Genomic DNA, 22,853 nt, shown 5'->3' on the forward strand with positions numbered 1-22,853 from the left:
TGTTTCAGAATTTTCTATAAGCAGAGGTTATAGAAATATATTTGCTTTTTCTAAATTTGTTTGTTTATTTATTAGGCATCTGCTTTTTGGAGTTTACATTTTTCTCATCTCTGGATAGAAACAGTTGGGTATTATTTTTCTGAGACGTTTTCTGAAGTACTACTATAAATAGAAAATTACTCTCTTCTCAAACATCTCAAAAGAAATTTTAATTAGGGATTTCAAAAAAATTCATCACATTGTTATAAATCAAACAGTAATGTATAATTTTATTAATTTTCACCTTACTTGAAAAGCTTCCTTTTAATAAAACAGGTCATTAAATTCAGCACTTTATCAAATACGCGGCTTCAAGTGTCTTTAGGTTAACAGTAGTATTATGTCAGATAACTATTCCTTCTGAGATTTATAATTTGCTTATTTTCTGTTAACTTGGTGAGATAAAATGGCTCAACACGGGGGAGGTCAGCACCACTTCAGTACAGGGGATGGGGCATGACTGTGCAACTGGGGAAATGAAGCCTCAGAGATTGTCCACAAAGTTCAGGTACTCGGGAGTGCAGGAGAGTCCCTGTGTAAAATTCACTATCACAATATACCTTTATTTCCAACAGCATCTAAAAAAAAAACCACTTTCTTTTTGTTCTGCTGCTGCAGCAGCAAGGGCCCATTAGCAGTAAGTGCCACATCAAATCCCTTGGTAATCTATTTGTTCTTTGACAGACTACACAAATCTACTTGGAAAGCTTGAATGGCAAATTCTCTTACGCTGGGTTATAGAGCTAATCACAGCTCACTGGCCACTGGGATTTAAACTGGAACTACAACATAAGCCAGCAGCATGCACTCATGCAACATGTGGTGCCAGGCTCCACAGGCTGGAGAGCACACAATTTATTAAGATCAAAGACTGATTAGAAGTTTTTTGATTCTATACTCCAGTAAAACTATCTCAATTTAATTTAATCATACATACTGGTACATTTCAAAAAGCGTATACATGTTCCCATCAGACAATATATAACATTTCATGGAAAGAAACAAAATAAATTGAATGAGTTGGGTAAGATGTTTGTAAACAACCTGACAGAGGTAAAAATGTTCCGGTTCATACCACGGAAGTCTCCTAACAAACATGAGATGTGGAAAGGTCCCCACATCGATGGTCTGGTCTTAGTGCATCTCCCAGTTACAGTTATTACTGTGGTGGAAATGCTGCATTTGGTCACTTCATACATTGTGCACATTAAATCTCTCATTGCTTAACTGCCCTCGCGTTATTTCTGAATGCAATGAAGTATTAAAATGCAAACAACTTGATTCTATACTCCAGTAAAACTATCTTAATTTAATCATACATACTGTTAAATTTCAAAAAGGGTATATATGTTCCCATCAGACAACATATAACATTTCATGGAAAGAAAAAAAAAAAAAATTTTTGATTCTATACTCCAGTAAAACTATCTCAATTTAATTTAATCATACATACTGGTACATTTCAAAAAGCGTATACATGTTCCCATCAGACAATATATAACATTTCATGGAAAGAAACAAAATAAATTGAATGAGTTGGGTAAGATGTTTGTAAACAACCTGACAGAGGTAAAAATGTTCCGGTTCATACCACGGAAGTCTCCTAACAAACATGAGATGTGGAAAGGTCCCCACATCGATGGTCTGGTCTTAGTGCATCTCCCAGTTATAGTTATTACTGTGGTGAAAATGCTGCATTTGGTCACTTCATACATTGTGCACATTAAATCTCTCATTGCTTAACTGCCCTCGCGTTATTTCTGAATGCAATGAAGTATTAAAATGCAAACAATTCTTGCTCTATGTTGAAGACTCTAGGATTTTCTTAGTCAACAAGTTGAAGCCAGCTCACGTGCTGACTGTGCAGTGACCCTTTCCTAATGTTTCCCAGCCATACAAATCCACATATATATTTATCAGGAATGTCTTTTCCCATTTACACAGTAATTCAATATAGTCATCTGTTGGCATAAATTACACTACATGAGAGGCTGAACATTCTATCTCCCCTAAAAAAGAATTAAAATAATGAGAAACTATTACATTATAGAAAATATTCCTCAAACTGTCAACAAATGTAGTCAAAAGCAAGAATTCTGGGTATTTTAACATATTCTGGATTTAGAAATATGGGGCTGAAGGGTCCTGACTGACTTACTGTCATGACTATATCAGACAACCCCAAATTGATCAAGCTTCATCTTAAATGTAGTGATACTGCTTGTCATTACTACCCATAACAGAAGGTGTTCCCGAATTTTTCTCCTCCTACGGTTAGAAATCATCTTTTATCTTCCAGCCTTGGTCGACTCACAACCTTTTTATAGCCAACACGTATCCTTTGACTTACAGTTAAGCCAGCATTGAGTTATTCTGTGTTGAACTCCATTGTCTTCTGAAATGGAATAATTATTTAAGTAGTTCCATTTCCAGTACCAGAAGATGCTGGGCTCTCTCTCAAACAACACTATGCAGTCCAGAATGCAAGTTCCTCTACTTGACTTACATTTAAAAAAGCTAAAAGAACCAGCAACAGCAAAAATGAAAGACTATCTGTGAAGGAGGAACAAGGCAGTTTGTGCTAGCTCAGCAAAAAGAAAGTCAAATTCCAGTGTCACTGAGAAGGGAGATTAAAACCAATATCCACAAGCACATGGATGCACAATTGGGTTGTGCTCCTGGGAGCAGCAAAATATCTGCATCCTGCTTGCTAATAACTATCAGAATTGCAAAATGGCGTTTGGATCTAACTCCTCTAGAAAATCTCCACCTTGATATTTAAGTGCCCCCTTATTATAAAAGAAGAAAATAAGTTAAGTGCTTATGATGGAATGCACTTGGGGCAGTGTCTTATGATCTCACATGAGCGTGAACCCTTTTCCTAAGCATTCAGGTTCTCTGCTCTTAAGCCACATGTGACACACAACAGGCAAGAGGAGTTAGAGGTTTGCACGTGCCTCCAGGGCTACAATCTTATTGGCATTACCAAGACGTGGTGGGATGGCTCTTATGACTGGAGTGTTGGAATGGAGGGTTACAGACTCTTCAGGAAGGACAGAATGGGAAGACGGGGAGGAGGTGTTGCCCTCTATGAGCTCTACCTGGGGGTGGATGAAGACCTGACGGAGACCTGACGGAGAACTTACAGGTCAGGATTAAAGGGACCACAGGGGCAAGTGATGCTACATCAGGGGTCTGCTACAGACCACCAGATCAGGGTGAGTGAGGATGAGGCCCTCTATAGACAAATAGGAGCAGCATCGTACTCGCATACCCTGGTCTTCACGGGGAATTTCAACTACCCTGACATCTGTTGGAAGGACAACACAGCAGGGCACAAGAAATCCAGAAATTTCTTAGAATGGGTTGATGATAACTTTCTTCTTCAAATGATCGAGAAGCCAATGAGGAAAGGAGCCGTGCTGGACCTTGTCCTCACTAACAAGGAGGGGATGGTGGGGAACATCAAGTTCAAGGGTAGCCTTGGCGGCAGTGATCATGAAATAGTGGAGTTCAAGATTCATAGGGCAGCGAGGAGGGTGTGCAGCAAGCTCACTACCCTGGACTTCAGAAGAGAAGACTTCGGTCTCCTGAGAGATCTGATTGGGAGGATAGCATGGGAAAAAGAACTGGAGGGGAGAGGGACCCAAGAGGGCTGGTTGGTATTCAAGGATCTCCTCCTCCAAGCTCAGGAGAGGTGCATCCCAAAAAAGAAGTATCAGGCAAAATAGCCAGCAGGCCTGTGTGGATGAATAAGGAACTGCTGGACAAGCTCAGGACCGAAAAGGAGGCCTGTAGAGGGTGGAAGCAGGGATGGGTAGAATGGGCAGAATACAGAGAAATGGTCCGAGAGGTCAGGAACGAGATCAGGCAAGCAAAAGCCCAGGCAGAACTAAATCTAGGCAAGAACATCAAAGACAATAAGGAAAACTTCTACAGATATGTCAGGGACAAAGGCAAGACTAGGGAAGTTGTGGGCCCTCTCCGGAAGGAACCAGGAGACCTGGCCACCCAGAATATGGATAAGGCTGAGCTACTGAACAACTTCTTTGCCTCAGTCTTCACCGGCAAGGGCTCAAGCCACACTGCCTAAGTCAAGGGAGGCAAAAACAGGGACTCTGCAAATGAAGAACTGCCCACAATATGAGACGATCAGGTTCAAGACCTCTTAAGGAACCTGAAGGTGCATAAGTCCATGGGACCTGATGAAATCCATCCACTGGTCCTGAGGAAGCTGGTGGATGAAGTTGCTAAGCCCCTCTCCATCATATTTGAGAAACCGTGGCAGTCTGGCCAAGTTCCCGCAGACTGGAAAAAAGGGGAACATAACCCTGATATTCAAAAAAGGAAAAAAAGGAAGACCCAGGGAACTACAGGCCACCTCTGTGCCTGGCAAGATTATGGAGCAGATCCTCCTGGAATCTCTGCTAAGACACATGGAAAATAAGGAGATGATTTGAGACAGCCAACGTGGCTTCACCAAGGGCAAATCGTGCCTGACAAATTTGGTGGCCTTTTACGATACAGCCACACACTTGGTGGACAAGGGCAGAGCAACAGATGTCATCTACCTGGACTTGCGCAAAGCGTTTGACACTGTCCCACACGACATCCTGGTTTCAAAATTGGAAACTAATGGATTCAATGGATGGACCACTTGGTGGATAAGGAGCTGGCTGGATGGCCACACTCAAAGGGTTGTGGTCAAAGTCCAGTTGGCAGCCAGTGATGAGTGGTGTTCCTCAGGGGTCCGTACTGGGACCAGTGCTGTTCAACATCTTTGTTGGAGACATGGACAGAGGAATAGAGTGCACCCTCAGCAAGTTTGCCGATGACACCAATCTCGGTGGTGCAGTCAACACACTGGAGGGAAGGGATGCCATGAAGTTTAACCAAGCCAAGTCCAGGTCCTGCACCTGGGACATGCAGGTTGGGCGGAGAATGGCTAGAAAGCAGCCCTGAGGAGAAGGACTTGGAGGTGCTGGTGGATGAGAAGCTTAACATGACCCGGCAATGTGCACTGGCAGCCCAGAAAGCCAACCGCATCCTGGGCTGCAGCAACAGAAGAACGGCCAGTAGGTCACGGGAGGTGATTCTGCCCCTCTGCTCTGCACTCGTGAGACCCCACCTGGAGTACTGTGTCCAGCTTTGGAGTCCTCAACACAGGAAGGACATGGATCTGCTGGAACAGGTCCAGCAGAGGGCCATGATGATGATGATGAGAGGGATGGAGCACCTCTCCTATGAGGACAGGCTGAGAGAGCTGGGGTTGTTCAGCCTGGAGAAGAGAAGACTTCAGGGAGGCGTTATAGCGGCCTTTGAATATCGGAAGGGAGCCTATAGGAGAGCCAGAGAGGGACTCTTTGTCAGGAAGTGTAGTGACAGGACAAGGGGCACTGGTTTTAAATTGGAAGAGGGGAGATTTAGATTAGATACTAGAAAGAAATTCTTTACAGTGAGGGTGGTGAGACACTAGGAAAGGTTGCTCAGGAAGGTCGTGGATGCCCCATCCCTGGAAGTGTTCAAGGCCAGGCTGGATGGGGCTTTGAGCAACCTGGTCTAGTGGAAGGTGTCCCTGCCCAGGGCAGGGGGGTTGGAACTAGATTATCTTCAAGGTCCCTTCCAACCCAAACCATTCTATGATAACTAAATTTTTCAGCCTTTCCCCTATATATGACACAGTTAAACCATAAGAGCCTTGTAAATCACTCCCCTTTGACAACACTGCTAATGTTGCACTCTTTTGGTATATATGTGGCTACTAATTTGCAAACTAAGTTGTGACAGTCAGTAGACTAAAAGATCTTCCTTTTCTTCAAAGCAAAATTACCTCACACTTGAACTTTTCTGCTGCCTACTGGTGTTGAGGTCTGACTCAGCACCGTGGTTCTTTGTACTTAGAACTGAAACAAAAACTTACAGATCTCCACCAGATCATTTCTCTGCATTCTCCATAGGTCAACAGTTGCTGAACTGCGAGATGTTTATCTTTATGATACATAAACAATCATGCTGCAGTAGCTCACATGGTGATTTCTGAGGTAGTGTGTTGGGAAACAATAAAATGTTGGAAAAGTTGCTAACAGATGAAACCAGCTGTATTGCGGAATGCTGAAAGCCTGACCAGTGTGCACATTTTAAGATCAAGAAAGATCTCTTCCTCAGGATCAAACTAAAAAGGCAGATAGCACTGCATGACTACATCTCTTGTAGGACTAGCAAAGCTTGATTTTTAGTATCACAGGGATCAACACTATTTGTTAAGAACTAATCAAAATATCAACTTTCTCAAGACTTTTAGAAGGTAACAGTGAAAACTGAAGAACTATCAGCTGCCAAGGACCAGCAATGGCACACTGCTCCATAACAGAAGGTGAGGTAGGTACCAAATATGGAAACAAGGCAGGAAGGGGCAGTACCCTCACCAACAAATGGTGGAGTCCCACAGTACCCAGAGAAAGAGATGTTGGGTAGGTCTGCTGACAGCAGCTAGGTTCAGCCAAAAGTCAAGAGCACCAGATAAGCCTCTAGTGATGAGGAATTCAAGTCAGCATGGCAGGGTCAGGCTCAGATCCAGCAATGGCAGCCAGGTGAGGCATACTGATCACTAGGCAAGTCCATGGTCATCATGATGACCTGAGATCAAGAGAGGATGTCCAGTCCCTGGGTGACGATCTGGGTCAGAGAGGTATGTTGCCAGATACAAACATCCCTACAGCATGACTCAGGCAAGGACCAAGGCATGGTCTGAAGCATCCAAACAAAGAGGTCAACAGGCCCCTCCTCCTCACATCTTGAACGCAGCTCTTTCCTCAGCAGTTTGAACCAAGGTTGCACAGCTGTGCTACATCAAGGCTGACCTTGAGCACAGGCAGCTCAACCCTGCGAGGAGGGGATGAGGGGGCTGCTGATGTGCTCAGGGCCCTGACATCAGCTTTTGAAGGAAACAGTCGTAAGAACCAAGGACAGAGCCTGCTCAACTATCAGCCTCAGCAGAGATTTCCAGGCTTCTGAGAGCCGTAAGAACCAAGGACAGAGCTCAACTATCAGCCTCAGCAGAGATTTCCAGGCTTCTGAAAGCAAAATGTATGCTGAATGCTACCAGCACAACTACAGAGGCATTTTAAAAAATGGGGGGTTTAATGAGTTAATCAAAATTGTAAAGAACACGCATGCCAGTTTAAAACCCCTCTGCACATACAAATACCTACATCCAACTAGCGAAGGAACAGCATACCTTCATTAAAAAATAATTAAAATAATGCTGTTGTAACTAAGAACTTCCCCACAAACAAATTTTTGGACACACAAAACAATTTTAGTATATTCACTATCAAAATAAAAATACTTAAAAAACCCCCAACATCCTTCATTATTTTCTAACAAATCAACTTACTTGAAAATGAGAAAATACAGCATTTCTTTTCCTTCTGTACATTTTTATAGCTCACCCAAAAAAATTATAAACAGGTATGACAGTTAATACGTGATCCCATCATTTTGTTACAAATGAATTTGTTCACCCAAAAAAAATTATAAACAGGTATGATAGTAAATATATGTAAATATAGTAAATATGATAGTAAATATATGATCCCATCATTTTGTTACAAATGAATTTGTCACTGTATAATAGTAATGGGGTTTGGTTCTGTGATAGTTTAAATGAAGAAAAATCATCACTATCAGTGTCCCACCATTGAAACATGTAGAAAATCATTCACTTCTATTTGCTTGCTTAGTGTTAATTAAGTAATTAATTTTAAGCAACTCTCTGCAATATCAGAAAATTATCTGTTCTGGTGCAAAAGAAAGGTAGGAACATGCAATAGGGAGAAAAGAAAGATAATACTCTGAACTTCTCAGTCTCAAGTCACAGTGTTGAATTTTGGAATCGAATAGCCATAATAAAAATATACATATTACCAGTACTATTAATACTGGAGTGGAGCATTTTAAACTGCTTGTACTGAAGAACTTTCCTGCTTATCAACTCTGCTGTCACCACACACTTCTGCCCCAGTATTTAAATTTTGTGCAACTGTAACAATCTTTAGAAATTTAATCAACCCATCAATTGTGACATCTGGAATTACTGATAATTAATGAAAATGCACTATTTATAAAATATTTTAGAGGCTTCATATACTGCCTAATGACATATGCACAATTTCTAGATTAAAAATATTTAAAGATATGTAAAAAGACTGAAGGATCATTATGTTTAACACTTTCATCTAAGTTACATCACAAGTTGGACAAATAGAAGACAAGCTTGCCAAGCAACCTGGCTCAACCTAGCATTAATATTCACCTTCATCTTTTTCCATGGATTTAATCTCTATTCTACAAAACCCTGAATTCAAAAGCACCCTCACCTTGTGTCTCCATCCAGCAGATTCAAAGCAGAATTTACTTCAAAGTTTCATTTTTGCCATTTAAAAATTTCTTTCTTTGTAACACTGAAAGACAGTCCGAGTTCTACTGAAAATACTTGAGTGGTGAATTAAGAAGATGAGGCAGAAAACTAGCAGAGACAAATGAAATGGAACAGAGGAAATAAGGGGATAGGAAAGCAGCCCAGATAAGAAACTAAACAAGAAGGAAATGAAGGAAAACCTCTTTTGTCTTCGATTAAGTGTTTGGAAAGTAGGGGGAAACATTAACTCTTCAGGAAAACAAGGTTTTCATAATTATTTTGCTCAGCTTAGCAGTGTGATTCATGCTACCAGTCCTTGAAAGACACAAAAACTAAAATTGCTGGCTAAACTTTAAGCTCTTGTTTTGCTGCTCAGATCCCAAATATAATTTTGTGTCTTAGGTTCTTTGGAAAAAAACTGCCTGTTGGGGAGATGGAGATGATGTATGTCTACAAAGGACTGAATACAACAGTGCTGAATAACCATACTGCCAGCAGGATGGAGAAGGCAACTAGAGTTGGAGTCTGGAGAAATGAAAAGAGCTTAAGGCAGCAAAACAGGAATATATTGTTAATAAAGTGAGAGAGAATAGAAATATAACTAAAATCTCCTTTGAGTCTGAAGAAGGCTACTGTGTTTTGAAGCTTTTATAGATACCTACTATCTTACTAGCAGATAATTAGAAATAAAAGAGTCTTGAAAGTCTTCTATCTACCAGATAATTTTTAGAAATAACTTTATGATTACTGTTTTTCCAGCTAATTCTTGTTGATGAAATCATTTTTAGGTGTAGCGATCCAGCTACACGCCTGGCTTTTGTCACATTATTCCCATATAGGTTTTTTTTTTTTTTTTTAATTAAAAAAGAATGTATGATGTAAGATGTCAAACACTGCTGTTCCTTATTATTAAGCTTAAAACCTTTGGGGATGTTTTTCCCAACTGTAGTTTAACGCCTAAGTAAAAATAAGGTTTATTTCCAGATATGCTGTGAACTTGGTAATACAGGGAGGGTCATCTGCTGACACAGTATTATCCTGCCAAGCAGAAAAAGCATGATGAGACTACTATTGCACAATATTTCTCAAAATAAATGTTGAAATTACTTTTGTATCTATTCATAGTGGTAAATTTTGTCGTGGTGCCCATCTTCTTCAAAGAAAAAGCTATTTTTAAAAAGGTGATTTATACAGTTCACAAATATTTTTCTAGCTACTCTTCAATTTTCTATTAATAATTTAAATAGGATTAAGTGACTTGTACCAGAAGAGAAATAAGTGAACATGTCGTTACTTGACAAACAGCCTAGTCAATATTTGTGTCCTAAACACAAGTATTTGATGGGATAACAGCTGGAATTAAAGAAACTGTCCAACACCACACTGGACAACAGAAGCAGAATGCTCTTCCCCAGGTTCAGAGACATATATGCATTAAGCTCCAATTCTAATGGAATGAGAGAAATAGAGCAAGCGTGGATACCATTACAAAAAGCATTAAAAAACTCCTGACAAGCTCAACTATGATCTCCAGAGGAAAGGATTAAGCTTTATCTTAGAAAAATAAACTTTTTCAAAGGGATGAGCTAAGAGGTTCTATCACATCCTTCCGGACCCATTGCCTTTAACTCTTCATAAGACTACATGAAAAGTGAGAATAAATAAGAATTTATTTAAAACTGTCTGTTCATGTTTCCATGTTCCAACAACCACTGCAAACAGAAACAAGTAGCTGTATTAACAACTCTTTTTTAGAAGATCTAAACAGAAATTTAGCATTAACAAACCTTGGCCTTAAGAACACGATGATAGTACACCACCTACATGTGCAAAGAACTATGTGCTATTCTGTGAAGTGATGAACACTATGAAAACACAAAGTCTTCAATTTGTGTCCCTAGAGATACAAGATGATTCTACCTTTGTGCTATATACCCAGATGTTCAGACACAAAAAATTTGAAAGGAATGTCAGCTGGGAATTAAGGCACATCTGGGGGAAAAAAAAAAAAAAGCTAAGAGAGAAGAAAAAACAACAACAAAAAACGTAGTGGTCAGAAACAGGATGGGAGAAATCAGTCAAGCAGTCAAGTAAGTCTCTTTGGCAAAGGGTTTAAGTAACTGCTTAAAAAAAATAAAAATAAAAAAATCTACCTGCCAACTTATTTGCCTACTGTTTAACTAACTTCAGGCCTGTCCTGAAGCAACTACTACTGTCTTCATCATGCCAAAGAATTGGAGAGAGACAGGAAGAGGGCCAACACAAGACCATTAGACAAGGTTTTCCTAATATTTTTGATAGTCTTGTAAGAGAGAAAATTATGCCACAACAGAAAAGAAGGGGTACTGAGACAATTCTTTATTTCCTACAAACTTGTATGATCTCTTCAGGGAAACAGGATGTAAACCTATAGTTTGTCTTTGCAGAGATTTGCCAGGTTTCATAATCACAGACTTTCTTCAGTCTCTCTCTTCTTCAGGCCAGCTGAAGTGCCACTGACCTGAATTCTGAGCAATGATCAAGATTTCCTTCAATATCTACCTTCCTCTCTCCTTCCTTCTGCTGATTTTTATGTCCTTTTGTGCACTGTAACTTGAAAGGGCACCTGGTAAGCATGGGTTTAATGATTTTTACTTGTACTCCTTACAAGCCACCAAAAAGCAAGAAAGACTAGACCTCCACGGCAGAAGAACAGCAAAATTATAGAAAACAGACTGTCACAGCAAAAAGTCTAAAGGAGAATGGGAAAAGAAAAATAAGATGGTAGATAAAGAGTCCATCAGAGGCATAGATACTGTAAAGTGCATATGAGCTAATAAGGAAGTACACAATTTTAAAATATAAAGGTAAAGGATCATGGATTGCTAGCACAACAATCTAGGAGTCCTGGTTACACTCCAAACACTTCAGTACTCTGCTATAGTATCTTCAGGAAATTATATGATGTCCACCCGTATATATTTACCCATTAATAAAATACCCATTAATAAAATGTAGTTGATCATATTAACTTAAATCCTATGTGTGTCAAAGTACTACAATTGGCAATACAAAAGCCAGGTGCCACAAGACGTGTTAGGTAACCTGTCTGAGCACTAGCTAAAAGCCTTGCTTGCTTTGAGATTTTCAGAACTGTGAATTTATAGCAACCTTCAATACAATTGCCCAGAATAAACTGCCTCAACTTAGGTATCACATACCATACTTATAGAACAAACATACCATACCACACCACATGGTATATTATACTGTACTTATGATACCTCATACTGTATTTTATATCTTCAGAAAAGAGGAAAAGTTGTTGGGTCTAACCGTGTTTTAAAAATTGCCTGCAATCTGATCAGAGCACTCTTAATGAATATTGACATAATAAGCCAAATAAAACCACAGGACCTGTGGTGAGAATAAGTATCACCTATACCACGTTAGCTGTGGTTTTTAATTTTAATTGCTATAAATGAAATAATAATATTCCTTTTAGAATAATATCCTCTTTGGAAGGATACAATTAAATCTTATCAGTAGTAGATGGCATTGTGCTCATCAAATCTGATATTGCTTCCTGTGACATAAGCTCTTACTCCTCTTCACTGGTTCTTTTTCCAGTCCACATCCATTCTTAATGTCCATTTATGAGAAGAATGGATGACAACACATATTCTGAGGCCATTGGATTACCTGAGACTAAACATGAGGTGCACAGGCTCAGAAAAGATTATTAACTGCATCCTTACCCACAGCTGCTACAACCTCATGCTTCAAAGTTACTTCACAAACCAAGAGTATTAAAATTTAATGAAACAAGATTAGTATTGAGGTAACAGTGACACAACACTGTAATTGTAATGAACAAGTAAGCATTTGATGAGGATTGTGTTAGATAACGTTCTTGAAAGACAGGGAGTAATAGGTAACAACAGAATAATATGAATTCCACATAGTTACCAATATCAGTGCGTGGTGTCTTTTCTACTAACCTTTTCAGTTACACTACTTTTATTACTAACCTCCTTGGTTTGTTTGGAGTTTGCACAGTATCCAAGGGGGTAGGCAATCTTTTTACACGACTGTTTTTGTAATTAAACAGAGGCCAGGCTCACTTCTGCTCACAGTACACTTATAGATACTAAATACTGGAGATAACTTACTACAGGCAGGATGTACAAAAACGTTATATGAATGTCTGATTAGGGGATAAAAGCACTATTAGTCATTCTTTCATTCAGAATAAATTAATGTAGCTTTCTTGGCACATGATTTGATCTGAATAAGAACAGAAAATACCTCATTCTGTAATTTAAAAAAAGACAAATTTTTTTCAAAGCAGACCTAGACATACCCAGTTGCTGAAAGAGAAGAGCCACACTGGTGCCTGTAACAGGAAGGCTATCATGTAGAGGAGTTTGTATCAGTTGACGGTCTCCAGCTCCCAAAGAAAACAATTTCTGTAGAAATAATTATTTTTTTAATTAACTTGCATAAAATAAACAAGCTGTTGTCACACAGATAAGTGTTTCATCCTGTACAAAGTATTTATTTTGTATTCAGAAGTTTAAAGTCAGTAAGAATAACTGAATTGACCAATAGAGATCTGAAATATAAATCAAGGATAATGATACCTTGAAAGTGTAGCAGATGGCATGCCTTCCCTGCATTTACATTGAATTAGTTAAATACTTACGGCTTTGAAGGCATTCAATATTACATTTTCAATAATTCATTAAAAAACTTTCCAGTACAACAACAATAAAATGTTTAAAAGCCATTCACATCAGAAAAATACATATTATTTTCTAACTGGAGTTCTTTGATATCTATCATCTGCAAGCACGTTTTAAGTATGAACATACTTGTGATATATGGGTACTGAAGGGGACACTTCTGCCACTCCCATGTTCCTGCTCTGCAGATTAAAGTAGAATTGAAACTTCGGTTACCTTTCTAGCACAAGAACATACCCCCCTTGAAGGAGGCAGGAAATGGGAGTGAAAGGAATGTGCTTGTGTATCACATCCCAAAAAGTGTTGTAACTGCAAAAAAATCTTGCTTTTCTCTGGAGTAAATCCACATGACATTCAGGCAGCGGGTGATTTCAAGTGGTTACCTTTAACCACTAACTACCATGGGCTGGGAGGCGTTTCTGCACTAGCACTATGTGTGGTACAACTCCATGAAGACAGCAAGCTCTAGCTGTTGCACAGCAGATGTTTGAAACCAAAATGCTCCATAGTAAAACCAAGCAAGTCCCTGAGCTGCAGCAGAGATGCTCTTCTCCAGCACTTCAGCAGCAGACCTCAATGCAGGTCAATAACTAATTTTGCAGTTGATTATTTCAACAGCGGACCCATGAATAACCTGTGAGGCTCCTCAAGGACTTCTGGATAAAAACATCACAAGAGCACTCCCATTCTAGGATATATAATTCAGATTTAGCCCTGCAAGGACTAAGCTTAAGAAAGAAAACAGAAAAACTTAATTTCTGGTTAAAATGGTAGTTTGACACTAGCAAATTTAAGTTCTAACTGAAAGAACATTTTATTTGAAGAAACAAAGCAAAAGGGAGAATATAGCCAGAGGAGCATGAATTTTCCTCCCTTTCCTAGCAGGGGAAATGGCCACTGGGGAAAGCCATATTTATAGATGGGGAAAGGGGAGGAGGGAGGGGAGATCACCAAAGCCTCTAGTACAAGGTTCAAATTGGAGACACTATCTAATTACTCCCCTTCAAAACCAAAAGGCCTGGGATGCAAACCCTCAGAGACGTGTTTGCAGCACGTCAGAGGACAAAGTAAATGCCGAGTAAACCAGATCAAATTGGCTTGTCAGACAACCAAAGATGTATACAAATAATTTATTTGAAGTAAATCAACAAACAATCCTGACCTTCTGCTCACAGAAAGTGCAGGTAAAAAGCAGAAAGAAGTGTAGATGATGGAAAACTTTTTTCTTATTTTTCAATGCACCTGAAATATTTAATTACCTCTGAAAAATCATGTCCAAGTTACTTTTTTAGCATTTTTTTTTTAAATTTATGAAAATATAAATTCAAAAGAGTTACCACAGAAAAGACCAGTGGAATCCTGAACTGCATCAAGGAAAAGACATGGGTAGATGAACTAAAGTGAAGCACATGTTAAAAAATGGCAGAGAAAAAAAGCCTTTAAAAAATCTCTAGCAAGCAGAAATATTCCTGAATGTACATTATTATTAAAAACTAAACTTATACAAACTGCTTGATTTGTTACTGTGCCTTGTAAAAAGCAAACTCAGTGACAAAATTAACCCTTTGACCTTATCCTGGAATGGAATTTTTGCTGTCTTTAGAAGACAGGCCACAGGGAAAGCACTCACAGGCCACAGGGAAAGCACTCAGCTGAACTATGATCTTTTTTTCTTCAAAAATATTTCAAGAATTTATTTTTTGTTTTCTTCATAAATTAAATTAACTGGAAAAATAACCTTTTTTTTTTTTTTTCCCCATTTACCTGAGACCCTCCAGAAGCAGGGACAAGGCATGAACACAGATTTGCAATGAGAGTCTCCAGTGACACGTTCAGGCTGTCCACATACACAGTATAGATCAGGCCAAGGCAAGCCTAGAAAGGTAGACAAAATATATTAGACTGCAGTACAGGAAAGGCAGATGTCAAATTACTTTAAGATCATGTATATAATTTTAAAAAATACAAGTGTCTTAAAAGTTATTAATGTAGTGAAGTGCTTTCCTACCGCAGACAAAGTAATCTGCTATAGAAGCAATCAGTAATTAAAAAAAATTAGCCTGGGTGTTTAGAAGGGATGAATGTACTGGCAGCTTTAAATATATATATTTTTTTAAATAAATAAAAGATTTCATATTTGTGCTTTGTCCATTATACAAGGAGTGTTTTACCACAAGTTACTTTTAAAAATTATAAAATCAACGTATCTTCACCTGTGCTTTGAATGCTAGGGACCTAAACCAGATTGGTTTCCAGAGTAAAACATCAGCGAATTAATGAGCTTCTGAGGCTTTTTTTAAGACTAGTATCAAGGATTGACAATTCCCTATGTTATTTAACTTACATTTCTTATTTTTATTATTTCTCTATAAGTATATATTTTAATTAACTCTATATTAACACTTCAGCACTTCCACATTTTCCGTATGGATCCAGTTTTGATTGAGAACACAAAGATAGAGTTTTATAATTTTTACTAATAATTAAAAGTAAGATGATTTAATATTACATTCTAAGAAGTCTTTGGAAAAAAGGAAATAAATAACTTTGTCCAACAGCATGCCTTTTAACTACTGTAATTTTGATAATTCAGCAAATATTTTAGGAATTCTCTTCTTAGAAATAATTCCAACAGTAACTTTTCATATAACACATAGTTAAGCTGTGAAACTCCTTGCCATGTATTGTTGTAAAATATGAGTGGTAAGAAACTGGACAAACTACATAAAAAAAACCCCAATAACTGACACCTCTGGTTCAGGATGTCATTTAACTATCATTGACACTGAAATAGCAAAGTATTCTGTGGAATTATTCCTACAGCCTGCCCTATTCTTACACAGTTTGCTTTGTGTTTGCTACAGGCCACTATCTGAGACAAAATACTGGGCTACGTGGAATTTTAATCTCCCTCAGTACAGACATTCTTAAAGGCTAATGACAACTTAAGTGTTGAATGATTTCCTTCCTTGATCTGTAGACTGAACTGTATTTGTTTCTCTTAATATGTATTGGCTTAATAAAAATGTAAGCTTTTCATTTTTCTCAGATCAGCCATATTTCATCAGCAGAAAGTAATCCAAGATCCTAAGTCTCTGTCATGCATCTTAATTTGATCTGGAAGAGGCTCTGACATTTTACCTTACATATGGAAGAAAACTAGGATTTCGCTATTAATTTACCATTATATATTTAATCAAATATTATTAATGTGTTGGTTTTACCTGAGCAAGTCTGGGTTTATCCTAATAATTCCCTTCATTTTACAGTAAATTGAGCCCAGGAAAATGTCTATTTTATCTTCTATATAGATTTAAAACTGCTTGGAGGGTGAAAAAAAAGAACTGCTTCAAACTATAGGGGCTATTTGCTGTCACAGACGTTGAATTTTATCTAGTTCAATCTAAGCCTACTTCTGCTTTTAAATTCCCAAATCAATCCTGAGATGTTTTATATCAAAAGTACTGTCACTGCTACTCATTAAAAACAGATTTGCCTGCTGACATATGTTATAAATGGCAATTACAAGTTCTTTACCCTGAAAATTTCTGGATAATCTAATCTGGATACCAACACCAGACTTTTAGGAGCAAATACTTCTGCAGGCGGAATTAAACCAGACTCCTCTTCACCTTCAACTTCTTTTGTTCCCTTGAAAACAGAAATACTTCAATTAATAAGCAGAAAGAAACCTCAGACTAAGATGTTAGCATTCTTACAAAAAGTCAATGTTTCTCAAAACTTTAGAAAAGAAAATGTATGCATTATTTGAAACTGGTAATGAAGTCAACTAACAGGAGCATGTTCCCATGGTTGTCTTAACTCTCTAAAAGCTTCTAGATGTAGTTCAACTTGTTGAAACTCACCTGGGAAGTCAGGCACTGATGTACTTAAAGTTCTCCGAGACAGCAGTTTAGCGGGACATTTTATATTAAATGGTCCCTGTTTCACATTTGAGAGAGTAAAGTGGATTACGGAATGGGATCCTTTCACATCAAAGTGTTAGCTGATTTACAATCAACCATACTCCAAATACAGAAGAAAAAAAAATTCACAAAAAACTGGTTGTCCTACTTGTATTCATATAATTTTATTTCTTACAATGTTGAATTTTCACTAATGTTACAGCTAAAATTATCTATAAAGTCATCTCCAGCCCGACTCAGTGAATTTGGAATCTAAAGGAATTTCTCCACAAGAAAAAAAAGTTCAGATTTCTCAAAAAATCCCTCAATTTACAAACCACTAAGTTTCTTGTTGAAAAGAAAGGTACAATGCAGATAAACTTGTGGTTGGTCATGATATTGTGCAATTTGCTATAACCGCCTTGCCAGTGCTTACTACTCAATCACAAATACTTCATTATTACTCATGACCAAAACTAAAGATGTCACTAAATATGTTCATTCCTAAAATTCCACACATTCTTTGACAAATTCATTAGCTGATTAAGTTTTCAAATGACAGAAAGTCCATGCTTTCCAACTTTTGCATGTAATGCTCTCCACCCCCACACCACCCACCAAATTTTTAGTGTTTTTTATTTGTTCCTCTCACTGAGCATTCTTCTAAGCAAAAATCACTATATTATCTTAACTAGGAATATGAGAAAAATTACTTCGCTTTCCATATGACAACATGAAATATCTGCCTTCTATTTCTGTCATGTTACTAGTCATCATTTCAGTTTATTAAAAAAAAAAAAATCCGACATAACTTTTCTATTAAACAGAAGAAATCAGACAGAAATGCTCTTAAACGCCAGGAATGCTGTGAGTTCATGAGTTTTATTTCACAACCTCAATTCAAAATGTACGGTTTCCTTAAGCAAACGCATGTATTCGAACAAAAGTAGTTAAAACAATGGTATTAGAAGTACTTTAAAAGCTGACTTAATGAATGCTTTTAATTATGAAAAAAAATTAATTACAATAAGCTTCATGTGGGAATTTTATTGACAGGTGGACAATCAAAAAAGTGTGGACACCACTGCCCTAATAACATAACTGTTCTTCTAGTAGAAAACTAAAGAGGTACTTTCAAAAGCACTTGTTTTAACTACCCTAAATGACCTTCTACTGAAAAGTACTTAAACCAATGGTATTAGAAGTACTTTACAAGCTGACTTAATGAATGCTTTTAATTATGAAAAAAAATTAATTACAATAAGCTTCATGTGGGAATTTTATTGACAGGTGGACAATCAAAAAAGTGTGGACACCACTGCCCTAATACCATAATTGTTCTTCTAGTAGAAAACTAAACAGGTACTTTCAAAAGCACTCGTTTTAACTACCCTAAATGACCTTCTACTGAAACAAAATACATAATACCAGTCCTATTCTGTCCAGTCCTGCTTGCATAGTCCTATGTGCCTTGGTCAGAGCCAAATAGTGGCAGCTGAAGACGAGCTGTCAGGCAGCAATCATCATCATCATCCATGAACCTCTTAATCATTTTGGCCTCCACACCAACACATGCATTTTATTACATAAGTGCTCTCCTTGGTTCTAGCACCAAATAGAAAAGGTCCACTACCTGGGTATCAGCTAGAAGCTGCACTAACAGCTGTAGGGTATCCTAACCTGACCCAGAGGTGAAGGTATCTACATTACAGAATCACAGAATCTTCTAGGTTGGAAGGGACCTTAAAGATCATCTTGTCCAACCATCAACCTGACTGACAAAAACAGACACCCACACAACAAACAAGGAGCATCATCACTAAACCAGACCTCCCAGCACTACATCAACCTGTCTTTTGAACACCTCCAGGGATGGGGCCTCAACCACCTCCCTGGGCAGCCCATTCCAATGCCTGAGAACCCTTTCCGTGAAAAAATGTTTCCTAATATCCAGCCTGAACCTCCCCTGGCGCAACTTGAGGCCATTTCCTCTCGTCCTGTCGCCTGTGACTTGAGAGAGGAGACCGACCCCCACCTCTCTACACCCTCCTTTCAGGGAGTTGGAGAGAGCAATAAGGTCTCCCCTCAGCCTCCTCTTCTCCAGGCTGAATAACCCCAGCTCCCTCAGCCTCTCCTCATAAGACTTGTGCTCCAGACCCCTCACCAGCTTTGTCACCCTTCTCTGGACCCGCTCCAGCACCTCAATGTCTTTTTTATGGTAGGGGGCCCAAAACTGGACACAGCACTCGAGGTGAGGCCTCACCAGTGCCCAGTACATTAGAGCCTTAGCCCACTGCCCTTCTACCCATGAAGTCAGACCTGACCTTTCAGGCTTGTGTCCTGAACATGGGCCTGTGTCTCTTGGAAGCCACTCAATCACACTCAAGTTTTATGTCAACAAATGCTAAAGCACTTCTCACCCTACACCCCACACAGAGAATAAGATACACAGGTGTGTGCGTGTGCACTTGCACCTTGGTACTCTATTTTCACTACTATATAGACACAAAAAAAGGGCACGTAATCTTTTAAATGTATACCAGAGGAGACATAAATGCTAAACAACACTAAACCTATAATGAACAAGAGTTTATTGTAGCAACTGTTCTAAAGAGCAATTACAAATTCTAGGCATAAAGGCATATCTGGTTATCTGACAAATTGTGGATCCTGACAACATTAGGAAAAATGAAACTAAAACATGTTCCATATTTCTAAAGGCAAGGCAATATGGAAGTTTCTCTAGATGTACATGATACTAAGATAATGAAAACTCAGGGTGCATAGACAGGGAGGAGGTTTCTATAAAAGGCCATTTTCATAAAATCCACTCAAATTCACTTCAAGTCTTGAATTAATTCTTAATTAGATTTAATTTAAAACTTTCAGGGCACAATAGCAACACAGTATTGAATTGATAAATCATTTACACTATAAAACAACTCTCTTACTTCATAAAAGATTTAAGGAAAAATGTAATGTGACTTGCTGTATTTCTTCCATGGCTAAACGTTCTGACAGGCACACAGGCACATTATTAGGAGTCATTAGACTAAGTAGATAATCATTTCAAACACATGACTTTTAACCTACTTTTCAAGCCAAGTATTAACAGCACAAGCATTCTGTAGCAATACTAAATACTAAGTGGTAAAACCACAAAATTAATTCTTTCTAGTTACACTTTTGCTCAGACATATGCACATTTCATCTTTATCTCCTTTCTCATCTAAGGAAAAATATTCTCTAATCAAAACAAAATAAGAGTTGTTTTGTTGGGGTTTTCTCTCAATACATTTTTATTTTATAAATATAGCATTCCATTTACAACTAAGAATAATTGAACATTAAGGAAAACCTTGCTACGGATACATAAACTGAAAGATGAATTTACATTTGTTAACTAAGAAGATAATACTGCTATTTAATGATTTTATTTTTTTAAGATCTAGTTGATTGTTATAGTTTTCCTTTTGCATTTATATTGGTTGGAAGACAATGATAATGGTATTTGGTATACTGTTACGGGGCTTCCCTGATATCTCTCATCTAGGCTGTTGGCTAACAGCCCTTCATAGTACCGTAGAACAGATTAAAAATTTTCTTAATTTCAATTGAATATTGAAAGAGGTTCCTTTTTTTTCATTTCCCCCTTTTTATTTCTACATACTGGCACACGTTGAAAACAGCCGAGATGAGAAACGCACCACTAGAGAGCAAAACAGTGTTCCAGATGCTTAAAGATCCATTTAGTTTAAAAGATGATACACATTTAAAATCTAGTTCAGAAATGTCTGTGCCTTTTTTTCATGTATTTTAATGAATGTACACAACTACATCTACATTAAAAATATATATATGACTCCTGACAGAATATAGTAATGAGTTTTATAGGTTCTTACATAAATGAGAATGAAAAGCTAGAGAGACCATGAGTGCATGTATTACAACTGTTTGCCTTTCTTCTCGTATCATGAGAAGTATCCATTTATGATATTTCTGATCTAAAGTGGTGGGGTAAACTGGAATGTACAATAATCAACTAATTGAACTAATGTCATCACTTTATGTACTTGGTCAATAAAAATAGCTGAATTAGTAAATGCATTTGGGCAAGCATTTGAAAAAGAAAACAACCTCACAAAATAATAAAAGGTCACTTGACCAAATTAAAAAAAAAAAAAATCAGCATTAATCCTCTGACTGATAACCAGTAATTTAGAGAAATCAATTGTGATCAGCAGTCTCCATCATCATTCTGCTATTTGTTTGCTTGTTTTCTGAGAACAATTTGTGCCTCACAGTTTAGCCAAGGGATGTAAATGGCATTAAGCCCAAGCCAGACAAATTCAGACTTATTATTCAAGCATTTTTAAATAAGGAAGGTAACTGACAACTGGAGTTACCTATCAAGAGATCAGGCATGATGTCCCAGATCCACAGTCTACAAACACATTTAATACATTTAATTTTTAATAGATGCAGTTAAAATTGAATACTTTGAGGCTTGATACACATATTATTATATAAGGTATTGCTCCCCTTTAAATTGGTGCCCTTTTGCTTTAAAACTCCCTCTACATTATTACAAAGTGTAAGAACAACTGCGCACAGTTTGTAGCATTTTATCACATATATTGTAATGCGATAAGAGTTTGAAAGCTTGGTATTAGAAGAAAATATCAAGTATTAAACAAAGAATAATTTTAGTAATAAAATGTGGCATATTTTCTTCAAATAAATTGGTGTTGATCAAGAGTAAAAACTTTCTTAAAAGTGAAATGTGCATTACATGTTTTGTTCATACGCTACACACAGGGTATTGTGGAAAAATGATTTCCACATTCTAATGGAGCAAGCGATGAGCAGTCACATAGCTCTCCCAGGTCAGTACCCATGCCAGTCTATCTAGGGAGATTTTAAAGGGAATATAAAGAACACTGCAAATTATGAAAGCACACAGTACAGAGGGCACAGGCTTAGGATAACAACATATGATTGATACCATTTCAAAACTTCATCACAGTCTCCTGTCTCTTCAGTATGTGCGATACACACTACTCAGCAAAACTTAAACAGGTACAAAGGTGAAATCAAGTAGTCCCATGACATTTCCCAATGTATTTTGTTTGCTTTAGATCACAAGTATATATTCAAAGTTGAAAATTATGAGTTTTGGATGACACCTTGTAAGGCCAAGAATAGTGCAAGTGTTTAGTTTCCGTGCTTAGCATCAAAGGATTGCAAGAAAAAAATTTCACTGGAGCTATTCTGTGTGCTGGCTTGCCAAAACAGAAGTAGTAACACTGTATGAAACATGTCAAAAGCTCAACCAATAAAACTGGTAGCAAAACTGTTAGAAAGTCCTTGGCATCAGGTCATTTTCTTATTGCTTCATTTTTATATATTTTTTATATACTTTTTACTGCTGACATCAATAAGCTCCCATAGAAACTGGGGATCTGAAAAATCAGAAAAAAACTGGGGATCTGAAAATCAGAACAAAACCCATAAAACACAACCCAAAGTGAACTGGTCATACACAATCCTAACGAAGAACAACAAAAACAACCACCACCATAATCAGGATGCTAACTGAAATATGTTCAAAGCAAACAAATGCAGCTCTTCATGCAGCGGTTACTTAACTTATGAAACTCCTCTGCTACAGAATAGTAGTAATAAAAATACACACAGGGTCATGAAAAGACTGGACAAGTGAATGGAATTCAGAGAGGTTACTAAACATGCACCAGGCATACTTGG

At 37.8% G+C, this 22,853-nt stretch overlaps 1 protein-coding gene across 1 annotated transcript in view; it reads right to left on the minus strand.

Moving 5' to 3' along the window:
• The window catches only part of SBF2 (SET binding factor 2), a 272,308-nt gene that overhangs the window by 170,231 nt on the left and 79,224 nt on the right, over positions 1-22,853 (minus strand). The window contains exons 4-6 of the mRNA XM_014966465.1: positions 16,720-16,833; positions 14,947-15,057; positions 12,801-12,906 (exon numbers count right to left, since the gene is read on the minus strand). Coding sequence (XP_014821951.1) covers positions 12,801-12,906; positions 14,947-15,057; positions 16,720-16,833 — 331 coding nt within the window. The remainder of the gene's footprint in view (positions 1-12,800; positions 12,907-14,946; positions 15,058-16,719; positions 16,834-22,853) is intronic.

The sequence above is a fragment of the Calidris pugnax genome, unplaced genomic scaffold (genome assembly GCF_001431845.1).
Source record: "Calidris pugnax isolate Ruff unplaced genomic scaffold, ASM143184v1 scaffold26, whole genome shotgun sequence".
NCBI lineage: Eukaryota > Metazoa > Chordata > Aves > Charadriiformes > Scolopacidae > Calidris > Calidris pugnax.